This window comes from Erinaceus europaeus, chromosome 1 (assembly GCF_950295315.1).
Source record: "Erinaceus europaeus chromosome 1, mEriEur2.1, whole genome shotgun sequence".
Lineage (NCBI taxonomy): Eukaryota > Metazoa > Chordata > Mammalia > Eulipotyphla > Erinaceidae > Erinaceus > Erinaceus europaeus.
In genome coordinates, this window is record NC_080162.1 from 123,112,524 (window position 1) to 123,125,130 (window position 12,607).

Here is a 12,607-nt window from a genome sequence, read left to right on the forward strand (position 1 = left end):
CAGGGAGAAATAAGAAAAGCGTAGAAAAAAAAAAAAAAGACTGAAACCGGCCTATCAGGAAGAAGTCTGCATAAAATGAAAAGAGTTTTGGAAGCACAATGAAGGGATCAACAAAAATGGCCTGAATAATAAATGAATTAGCAAATGAGTGAGTGGAGAGTGGAGAGCTACTTAAGGGTTTTAATAGGGGAATAAGTAATAGCATTGAACTTGTATTTATCTAATTCATTCTGAGAGCAGCTTATAGGTATATTATTGGGTTGTTGGAAAATCATAATGTATTTTTTCTACATTGTTCTATGCAAGAATTCACCATGACTTTTTTTTTTTTGCCTCAGGGTTACTGCTGGGCCTTGGTGCTAACACTATGAATCCACTGCTCCTGTGAAAATTTAAAAAATATATATATATATATTTGGATATGACAGAGTGAAATTGAGAGAGGAAAGGAAGATAGAGGGGGAGAGAAGGATAGATAGACACCTGCAGACCTGCTTTACCACTATGAAGTGACCCCCCCCCACAGGTGAGGAGCCAGGGGCTTGAACTGGGGTACTTGCATGAGTCCTTGTGCTTCACACTATGTGTGCTTAACTTGGTGCACCACTGCCAGCCAACCCCCCCCAACATGACAAATATATTAGACAACCCAACTATATTAAAGTTTAAAATCAAAGTGAGAGGAATATAGCTGATCTTGCAATAACAACAGGTTAACTACATTCTATCAGAGAGCTGCAAGAAACCATGTCATGAATTATTCTCAATAGAACACACAGGTCAAGTCACTGATATAAAGATGGTAGTAGAGATTGGAAGGGAAGGTGGTTGGCTATGCTAACATCTTCTGAAAAGTCAAATAGTAATATAAAGAAAAGGCAGAAGGAGAGATGTAAGAATGAAATCAGTGCACTGGAAGAGGGATTGACATTCAGGAGTAAGAAGAGGTTGAGGGGTCCTAAGAAAAGTGAAATTTCAACTGTCATGTCTAGTTCCTAATGTAATATTCTTTAAAATGGAGATACTATAATATGGGCTTAAATCAAACTTTTATTTTGAGTAAGTGATCTTTTATTTATTCTTACCTGAAGTCACAGGTTGTGTGGTTGTGGGTGTGATCATTGTGGGTGATTCTGTCCAAACACTGTCAACTAAAAACAAGAGTCATAATTAAAAACTTGTCATGATTGTGCAGATATATGTAGAACTGAGAGCAGGAGGACAAAGAAAGAGGAACCTCTGTAGTTTGGAATAAGGCTGATGGGGAAGGACACAGGTGAAGTGAAGAAACTGTCAGAATAGATGGAGGAAGCTAGTAAAATCTATTTTGGTCACACAAAAACTTACGAGTGGTCCCAACAGCAGTCACCACCTCACTTTCACTTCCATCATCCAGAACAGCTAACAGTGAAACTTCATATTCGGTGCCAGGATCCAGACCTTCAATAGTATAGGAATCTTGGTCTTCTTTCAGGATAATCTGAAAAGCATTTGGTGCTCAGTCACTAGGTATTCTTGAAAAATGGGAAATAAAAGGTTAGAAAAAATAACTAAAAGGAACATTGTTATCTTGAAGGTAAGGAAGAAATTATAAGCATAAAGAATTGCTGATCTATGTCCAGCAGAGAAGCAATTACAGAAGCCAGACCTCTCACTTTCTGGACCCCATAATGATCTTTGGTCCATATTCCTAGAGAGGGATAAAAAATAGGGACGTTTCCAATGGAGGGGATGGGACATAGAACTCTGGTGGTGGGAACTGTATGGAATTGTACCCCTGTTATCTTACAATCTTGTTAATCCTTATTAAATCACTAATAAAAATAAAAATAACTGTAAGACTTTTAGTTTTAAAGTCAAACCAGGGACCTTATCCTTTTCAATTCCCACAGCAAATAAATAATTGCAATACAAAACTGCCATTCTAAAGTTGTATGGACTATCATCTATGAAAGTTCAGGAGTCTTGAAAATACATCAAAAGCTTCAACAATAAGGCAGTCTAATTTCAGAAAAACATAATCTACCATTTACAACACCCCATAGCATGAAAAATACTATCTCTTGGATTTTGAACCTTTTCTAATGTGAAGACCAAATCAAATGGATCAGTGCATATTTACTTTCAGAAAAATTCTATGTAATAAATTTCAGTCTGTTTTAGAAAACACAACTCTTTGTATCTCCCTTTCCCCTCTCAATTTCTCTCTGTCTTATTCAATAAAAAGGAAAAAAAATGACCGCCAGTAGTGGATTCCTAGTGCTGGCACTGAGCTCCAGCGATAACCCTGGAGGCAAAAAAAAAAAAAAAAAAGAAAAAAGAAAAAGAAAGAAAGAAAAAATAAAAGGAAAGGAAGAAAGAAAGAGAAAGAAAAAAAGAGAAAATGAACCTCTTCGGTATTCCCGCCATAGACTGGAATCCACATTAACTTGTGCTGCCCTTCGTCAGCAGAGAGAGGATGCCAGGACACTCTAAAACCATCTGTCTTCACCTCATCAATTTCCAAATATTGCTGGGCTGGAACTTCCTCTGTAAGTCAAGGAAGGAGATTTTGTTAGGGAAATTTAGAGGGCAAGAGACCAAAATCTCAAGCATCTTCTGAAAGAGAAGCCTTTTAGAGTGATCTCTTGTTTTAAGGGGGAAAGAAAGTGGGGTAGGGTGCACAGTGCCCCTCAGTTCAGTGTGGTAGGGCATTGTTTCTGCCATTTGTGTACAGCATAAAGTAGGAGGACAATGGCAGGCTTTTTTTTTTTTTTAATTGTCTAAAAATTTTCAAAACTCTTAGATTCTCTGTTTCTTCCCTCTACATTTTTTTTTTTTCCAGCAGGGTTATCACTGGGGATTGGTGCTGGCATGATGACTCTACCACTCTTGAGACATACTTTCTTCCTTTTCTTTGAAATGGTGAGAGACTGTCAGAGAAAGAGAAGGCTAGAGAGGGAATGAGGCACACAGGAAACACTACTTCACTGTTCCTGAAGCTTCCTACCTACAGATGAGGACCAGGAGACTGAACCAGGGTTCTCACATATAGTAATATGCAGTAATATGTGTGCCACCACCCAGCCCCTAGATTCTTTATTTCAAATAGTCAGTGAAATGAGTAAAATATTTTTTTAACTTAAAAAAAATTATTTATTCCCTTTTGTTGCCCTTGTTGTTTTATTGTTGTAGTTATTCTTGTTGTCGTCGTTGTTGGATAGGACAGAGAGAAATGGAGAGAGGAGGGGAAGACAGAAAGGGGGAGAGAAAGACATCTGCAGGCCTTCTTCACTGCCTCTGAAGTGGCTCCCTTGCAAGTGTGGAGCTGGGGGCTCGAACCGAGATCCTTACGCTGGCCCTTGCACTTTGCATCATGTGCGCTTAACCCACTGCGCTACCACCCAACTCCAAAGTGAAATGTTTATATTATATCATATTTAATAGTTAATGAAATATTCATATGAGTGAAATATTTATATTATAGTTGATAGTCAATGAAATAAGTGTTGCATATTTATTATACTATGAAGAAAATATTTTTCAAATGTTTTCAGGAACATAGCAAAATTTGGGTAATACATTTTTAAAGAAACAGAGCAAATAATTCTAAAATTTTCTTGGAGCAACATCAAGAACAACAATAACAACTCCCCCCCAACACACACACACACACACACACACACACACACACACACACACACACACACTAATTCTGAGATTAAAAAAAGAGAGAGAAATAGAGGGTGCCAGGTGATAGCCCAGGCAGGACAAAGCAGGTGTGCTAGTCAGGTTAGTTTTTTGCAGGCACACAATTCTTTCAAGATAATGACATTGTAAAGAAACAAAATCTCTTCAAAGTCACAGTTGAAAAAGCTGCTCCAGTTTCTGATTTCTATGCAGTTAATCCTGGAAACTTTTCAAACTATCCTAAAACTAACCTGTGGTAAACATGCCAGTCAGAGGTTCTGACTGTCCTTCATCATAGATGGAGAAAATGGCAACAGTATACTCTGTGAGGGGGGTCAGGCCTTTCAGAGGGAATGTAGTAATAGGATCAACCTCAACCTGCAAAAGAAATAAGACATAAAATGCAGCACACAGAAATCATTTTATTATTGTCTAGATTTCGTGTGAATGGTAGCAGAAATATAAATAATGCCCAAATATATGGAATTACACAACCAGTCAGATTATAGATATATGTATATAGTTTTCTCATTTTCATACAAACACACATGGGAATATGTAAGTTTTGGAGATAGAGTTATTCGAAGATGTAGTTTATTTATACAAGCATTTTAATACTAAATAGACTGTTTTAATCACAAGCAATTACTTCATTTCATCATTTACTTTTCCTACTTATCATACTGTGTTTTAGACTATGTTCTAAAATTGACTTGCTGGCAGTAGCTTCAAGATGTAGGAAAATAACTTGGAAAATGATAATAAGTGACCATGATTTCATTGTTATGCAACTGCTTTTGGGTATACTTTCTCAAACAGTCTAACAAAAAGTTGAAGTTCAGTGTAATTTTAGGAAAGAGTTCTTGATGAGAAACAAGGGACTTGGGCTCATCTCTGGATTCTACTGCTGACTAACTGCTGTTGGGAATGAGAACTGTGGCCTTTCCGTTCTAAAACACAAATGTCAGCATCAGTTTCTCCCTCGTTTGCTCATTTCCCCAAAAATTCATTCAGTTATGCTATCTGTCATGACCTCTTTCCACAGTAAGACCAATCATATTTTGGCAGCATCTACTTATAGAAGGATTGCGCACAGTGGACTTTGCAAAGACCTAGAACAGTGGCTGGCTCAGGATAAGCACTCCACATGTGTTACCTGTCATCACAACCACTGATTTTTGTGTGTGTGTGTGTGCGTGTGCCTGTGCTCTGTTTATCGTTTAAGTGCTCTGTTTTATTTTATTTTGTTTAATTGCTGGTTTATTTTTTCTTCTTAGATCTACAAAAAAAAATTAGAAGAAGGGTAACACAGTGAAAGGAAGGATGAGAAAGTAAATGAGGGGAGAAAAAAAAAGGAAGAGGAAGTGAACCAGAGACACGCAAGCAACGTTTTCACAAACAGTAAAAGTAATGTCCTAAGCAAGATTTAGGTGGAAATTTTAAGGTTCATTCCAGAATGTTGTGGAATTATGTATAGTCCCAATTGTACTTATAATTTATTGAAAGAAGTTAAAACAAAATATATTACAATTACTCACATATACTCAGGCAAGAATTACTAGTGTCATGGGCCACATGGAACATACCTAAAATAGACTTCCTACTTCTTCCCATAAGAAGACTCCTAGTTTCATTTGCTCAAATCCTACCTTTGGGTTCCTGTTTATTGAAAACTTTGCTTTATATCTTACCAATTTTCAGCCACCAAGTTGTATATGCTACTAGGAGGCCATCCTGACCTCCTCTGGCAGATTACCTCATCAGTGTGTTCTGGAATCACGGCTCTCCAGAGCCCTGCCCCACTAGGGACAGAGAGAAAAGTCTGGGGGTGTAGATCCACCTGCCAATGTCCATATCTAGTGAAGAATCAATTACAGAAGCCAGACCTTCTCCCTTCTGTACTCCAAAAAGAATTTTCGTCCATACTCCCAGGGGGAATGGGAGAGAACAATGGTGGCGGGAACTGTGTGAAAATGTACCCTGGTTATCTTGAAATCTTCTTAATCATTCTTAAATCACTAATAAAAAATCACTCACATATAAAGACATATGTTCCAACTAATCATAAATTTAGCTTGGGAAAAATTAACAGTAAAAAAATCCTATATTCCCTATGGCACCAAAGTAAAAAAAAAAACAAAAAAAACCCTGTGGTAAGGGTGAGGGTGGATGTTCGTTTGGCTTCCCGGGGCAGCGGGGGTGGGAAGAGAGGGGATGGAATGGGATGGGACACAGTCTTTTGGTGGTGGGAATGTTGCTTATGTACTCTCCTATTAATTTGTAGTAATATAAATCACTATTTAATTAATATGAGAAGGTAAAATTGATTGTATGTCTCAAGCTTTTTAAAGCACAGTCTTCTGAATACATAGTCTGAGTCTTTGATATGTTGACTCTCTTAAAAGCCTAGACCAGGGAGAACAGAAGCAACCGGTGGCACAGCCATATACAAATAATGTCAAAGGACATAAATTATGGTGATGTTGTTTATTATACAGTAAATCCTAACAAAGGGATTTTTCAAAATTAACCCAACTGCCAAATAATGATTGTAGCAATAACTATCAATTGTATTCTTTACCCTAAGACAGCAGGAACCTCTCGCTTGCTCAACAGAGCCTATATTTCCCCCAGTCCTGGAAACTCTAGGGTGGGGTGCACTTTCCTTCACGCTTCTCTCAATTCATACCAAATGATATTACATCCGCTGATCCAACCTAATCAACGAAACAAGTACCATCTCAGCATACTTCAGACTGTGTCCAGATATGTCAGGCATGGAATGTCAGCCCTTTAGCCTCATTACTAGAGTGAGACCTTCCCATTCATAGTATTCTCTAATTTCATTCCAGGTGGTTCACTTCCTAACAAAGTCCCAAAACCTAGATATAGACCAGGTCCTGTGAGATAGAGCATATGTTCACATGTATCCATAAATTAGGGCAAAATATATACCTGAAAGCAAAAGTACACAATAGTCTGCTGTGAGTCAGTGTAAAGTTCCTAATGAAATAGTATCTAATTAGACTTAGATACCCTCCTCACCTACTTCCTGTTACAATTCTCTCACTCACTCCAAAGCTAACCTTAGCAAAGCAAAGACTGCAAAAGCTGAATAAGGGCAAGAGACTGGCATACTTTAATGATGACTCTTCAGTTACTATCAGGCCACCCCATCAGCTGGGGCTCTAACTGGGGAGTCCTGAGATTCCCAAACAGACATGATGGGCCTAGACCTCAAATAAAACCCTCTCTCTACTGTTACCAGTCATCTCTATCAGGAACAACAAAATAGACCCCTTTATAGACCCCCATAGGACCTTACCCTCAACTTGGATCAACAATGGTAGAGAATGTTCCATCCTCCAAAAGGAGGATGGACAACATACTCTATGCTACACCTGAGGAAGATGGGTCCTGATACTGGGGCAGCTTGGAATGTTCCTACTCATGAATACAGAATGTGAGCTTAGATCTACAGGGATTCAGAGGTCACATAGGCTCCTAAGCTGAATATGGGCCCTAGACCAAATCAAATTGATGGGGTTTACAGTCAACAATATTTATACTCCTTTCCATGATCCAGCTTTCTGTTCCTTTTCCAGCCATGAAATCATCTCCCCAAACAATAACTTGGATCCACTTGCATATCAGCTATCAGGCTCAGGGAAAAAAAAAAAACAACTAGTATAGCCACAGGCCCTTGGGAATATAACTAAAATATGCCTACTATCTATCTACAAAAAGGAGACCCCCCCCTTCACCTCTTCATCTGCACTATTCCAGCCTTTAGGTTCATGATTGGTCAGCAATTTTTTTGGCTTTGTATGTTAACTCTCTTTTCAGCCACCAGGTTCCAGATGCTACCATGATGACAACAGGACTTCCCTGGACAGACATCCCCACCAACGTGTCCTGGAGCTCTGCTTCCCCAGAGCCATACTAGGGAAAGAGAGAGGCAGGCTGGGTGTATGAATCGACCTGTCAATGCCCATGTTCAGCGGAGAAGCAATTATAGAAGCCAGACCTTCAACCTTCTGCATCCCACAATGACCTTGGGTCCATACTCCCAGAGGGTTAAACAATAGGAAAGCTATCAGGGGAGGGGATGGGATACGGAGTTCTGGTGGTGGGAACTGTGTGGAGTTGTACCCCTCTTATCCTATGGTTTTGTCAATGTTTCCTTTTTATAAAAAAAAAATCATATATTCCCATATCAGGTGAAGTAACATTGCCCTTAAAGAAGACATTTGTCCAGAAACCTTTAATCTCAGTTAAACAGGTAAGAACACACACACACACACACACACACACACACACACACACACACACAAACTAGCAAAAGGCGTTTTTACAAAATTCACATATTATTTATGCACTTTATACAAATAAAGTTTTTCAAGTTTTCATTCAGACATCCACTTATATTTTACATTCAGTTTTATGTTTTCCAATTTCCCAATAACTTAAAAATAAATACTATAAATATTAAATGCACCTCCAAGACTGAAAAAAATGGGAAAATATAAAAGCACATTCTTTGAGACCTGGAGGTGACTCAGAAGATAAAGTACACTTTACTATATGTGATATTCTGGGATTAGCCCTAACACTATGTAGAAGCACCATGGACAGCATCAAGAAAACTCCATGGACTTGAGCAGTATGTTGTTTTCTCTCCCTCTCTTTCCTGGAAATGAGGGAGCTACATGAAGAGACAGATAAACTAGAACTATTAGACATTTTCAGAATCATTCATTGAAAGTAATGGAAATACACATTCAATTTAAGTCTACATGGGTCTTTCTCAAGGATAAACCATATGCTAGGCCACAAAGACAGCACCAGCAAATTCAAGAGTAGAGAAATCACCCCTAGCACCATCTCAGACCACAGTGGAATTAAACTAACACTTAATAATAAACAGAAGATTAGTAATAGTCCCCAAATGTGGAAGCTCAACAGTATACTCCTTAACAACTACTGGGTCAAAGAGGAAATCAAGGAATAAATCAAAATGTTTCACGAGTTCAATGAAAAAGAAGAAAAGAGCTATCAAAATATTTGGGATACAGCTAAGGCAGTACTGAGAGGGATGTTCATAGCCATACAAACACACATACAGAAACAAATAAAAAAACTGATTGCACAACCTGAAGACTTAGAAGAAGAACAAAGGAACCCTACAGCACCAGAAGGACTCAAATAATTAGGGAAGAAATATTAAAAAATGAAAATAAGAAAACCATACAAAAGATCAATGAAAGTAATTATTGGTCCTTTTCAAGAGCGAACAAAACTGACAAGCCTTTAGCCAGACTCTCAAAAAACAAAAAAAGGAGATTGTAAATGAAAGAGGAGATATTACAACATACTCCACACAAATTCAACATATCATGAGAAGTTTCTATGAACAACTATATGCCACCATGCTCGAGAACCTGGAAGAAATGGACAAGTTTCTAGATACTACAAACTTCCAAAATTAAATAAAGAGGAACTAGAAAATACGAACAGGTCAATCACAGCCAATGAAATTGAAACAGTTATCAAAAATCTTCCCAAGAATAAAAGAATAAAGATGGTTTTACAAATGAATTCTACAAAACCTTCAAGGAAAAGTTAATACCTCTACTTTTAAAAGTCTTCCAGAAGACTGAAGACACAGGAATATTCCCTTCCAGCTTCTATGAAGCCAACATCACTCTGATACCAAAAGCAGACAGGGATACAACAAAAAAAGAAAACTACACACAATAAGGAAGATCATTCTGGATAAGATGATGGTAATTCTTGATCCATTTGCTTGAAAGATCTTCAAAGCTAAGCCAGAAGCTTCTCTGAGTAAGTTCTGTCTGTGGACAGCAGCTGTGACCAGTGCCCAAGAATTCCATTCTTATGGCCCATCTATGGGTTCCAGACTTCTGACAATTCAGATCCTACAAGTCTGTAAACTAACACCCTACAAAATCTTTTTTTTGCACAGCCAAAGAAACTATCACACAAACAAAGAGACCCCTCACAGAATGGGAGAAGATCTTCACATGCCAAACATCAGACAAGAGACTAATCACCAAAATATACAGAGAACTCAACAAACTTAGCACCCAAAAAGCAAATGACCCCATCCAAAAGTGGGCAGAGGATATGAACAAAACATTCACTTCAGAGGAGATCCAAAAGGCTAACAAACATATGAAAAACTGCTCCAGGTCACTGATTGTCAGAGAAATGCAAATTAAGACAACATTGAGATACCACCTCACTCCTGTAAGAATGGCATACATCAAAAAAGACAGCAGCAACAAATGCTGGAGAGGATGTGGGGACAGAGGAACCCTTCTATACTGCTGGTGGGAATGTAAACTGGTCCAGCCTCTCTGGAGAGCAGTCTGGAGAACTCTCACAAGGATAGACATAGACCTTCCATATGACCCAGTAATTCCTCTCCTGGGGATATACCCCAAGGATTCCATAATGCCCAACCAAAAAATGTGTGTGTGCATCTATGCTCATAGCAGCACAATTCATAATAGCTAAAACCTGGAAGCAACCCAGGTTCCCAACAGCAGATGAGTGGCTGAGAAAGCTGTGGTACATATACACAATGGAATACTATGCAGCTATTAAGAACAATGAACCTACCTTCTCTGACCCATCTTGGACAGAGCTAGAAGAAATTATGTTAAGTGAGCTAAGTCAGAAAGATAAAGATGAGTATGGGATGTCCCCACTCATCAACAGAAGTTGAGAAAGAAGAACAAAAAGGGAAACTAAACGCAGGATCTGACTAAATTGAGAGCAGGGAACCAATGTAAAAACCCTGTGGTGAAGGGGAGGGTGGCCATTGGGCTTCCCGGCACAGCGGGCGGGGGTGGTGGGGTGGGTGGTGGGGATGGAGCACAGTCTTTTGGTGATGGGAGTGGTGCTTATGTACAATTCTATTAAGGTGTAAACATATAAACCACTATTTAATTAATATGAGAGGCAAAAATCTGATGATATGTCTAGAACTTCTTAAAACACAGACTGAGTCTTTTTAATACATAGGCTAACTTTGATATGTTGTCTCTCCCAAAAGCCTAGACTAGGGAGAATAGAAGCAACCGGTAGCACAGCTGTATACAAGATGCTGGGTATTATACCCCAAACCCTATCAAAGGGACTTTCCAAAGTTAACCCTATCACCAAATAATGTGACGATAATAATAACTATCCATTGTCTTCTTGAACCCTAAGACAACAGGAACTTCACATTTCCTCTATAGAGCCTATATTTCCCCCAGTCCTGGAACCTTAGGGTGGGGCCCACTTTTCTGCATGCTGCTCTCAATTCAAATCAAATAATATTGTATCCGCGGATCGCAACCTAATCAACGCAACGAATGCCACCCCAGCATGCTTCACTTCAGATTGTGACAGAGACTTCAGGTGTGGAATGACAACCTTTCAGCTTCATCACTCGGGTGAGACCTTTCCTTTCATAGTATTCTCTAATTCCATTCCAGTTGTTCCACTCCCCAATAAAGTCCCCAAACCTAGATATAGTCCAGGTCCCCTGAGATAGAGCATAGGTTCACCCGTGCCCATAAACTAGGGGAAAAATATATACCTGAAAGCAGAAGTACACAAGAGCATGCAGGGAATACCCCCCAACACTTCATCTGCACTATTCCTGTCTTTAAGTCCATGATTGTTCAACAATTTGCCTGGCTTTGTATGTTAACACTCTTTTCAGTCACCAGGCTCCAGATGCTAGCATGATGCTGACCAGACTTCCCTGGACAGACGACCCCATCAATGTGTACTGGAGCTCCACCTCCTCAGAGTCCCACCCTACTAGGGAAAGAGAGAGGCAGACTGGGAGTATGGATCTACCAGTCAATGCCCATGTTCAGCGGGGAAGCAATTACAGAAGCCAGACCTTCCACCCTCTGCAACCCACAATGACCCTGGATCCATACTCCCAGAGAGATAAGAAAATGGGAAGGCTATCAGGGGAGGGGATGGGATATGGAGATCGGGTTATGGGAATCGTGCGGAATTGTACCCCTCTTATTCTATGGTTTTGTTAATGTCTCCTTTCTTATAAAAAAAAAAGAAAAGAAAAGAAAGTAGAAAAAAAGAAAAGAAAAGGAGAAAAGAAAAAGAAAAAGAAAAGAAAAGAAAAGAAAGCAGTAGTGCAGCAAGTTAAGCACATGTGGCACAAAGCACAAGGACCAGCGGAAGGATCCCAGTTCCAGCCCCTGGCTCCCCACCTGAAGAGGAGTCGCTTCACAGGCTGTGAAGTAGGTCTGTAGGTGTCTATCTTTCTCTCCCCTTCTCTGTCTTCCCCTTCTCTCTCATTTCTCTCTGTCTTATCCAACAACAATGACATCAGGAGCAACAACAATAATAACTACAACAATAAAAAACAACAAGGGCAAAAAAAGGGGAATAAATAAATACAGAAAAAATTTTAAAAAGAAAAGAAAAAGAAAGAAAACTACAGACCGATATCTCTAATGAACCAAAATCCTAAAATATTGAACAAAATCCTAGCCAAATGGGTACAGTAGTATATTAAGACTGTTCATCATGACCAAGTGGGGTTTATCCCAGGGATGCAAGGTTGGTGTAATATATGCAAATAAATCAATGTGATCCACCACATCCATAAGTGCAAGACCCAAACCACATGGTTTTATCAATAGATGAAGAGAAAGCCTCTGACATTCCAACATTCCTTTATGATCAAAATGCTACAAAAAATGAGAATAGGTGGAAAATTCCTTAAGATAGTGGAGTCTATATATAGCAAACCTACAGCCAACATCATACACAGTGGTGAAAAACTTTATGCAAACACTAAGTTGGAAGAAGAAAAAAATCCAGAAATCAATTCCTTTTACTATAGCAATAAAAACAATAAAATATCTAGGAATAAATTTAACTCAAA

The 12,607-nt window shown here is 38.9% G+C and overlaps 1 protein-coding gene across 5 annotated transcripts in view; it reads right to left on the reverse strand.

Annotated features, from left to right (window-relative positions):
- Positions 1 to 12,607, reverse strand: part of COL14A1 (collagen type XIV alpha 1 chain) — a 243,560-nt gene that overhangs the window by 131,437 nt on the left and 99,516 nt on the right. For all 5 annotated transcript variants that reach the window (XM_060195648.1, XM_060195647.1, XM_060195649.1 and 2 more), the window contains 4 exons: positions 3,921 to 4,047; positions 2,390 to 2,529; positions 1,348 to 1,480; positions 1,086 to 1,151 (listed from right to left, as the gene is read on the reverse strand). In XM_060195648.1, coding sequence (XP_060051631.1) covers positions 1,086 to 1,151; positions 1,348 to 1,480; positions 2,390 to 2,529; positions 3,921 to 4,047 — 466 coding nt within the window. The remainder of the gene's footprint in view (positions 1 to 1,085; positions 1,152 to 1,347; positions 1,481 to 2,389; positions 2,530 to 3,920; positions 4,048 to 12,607) is intronic.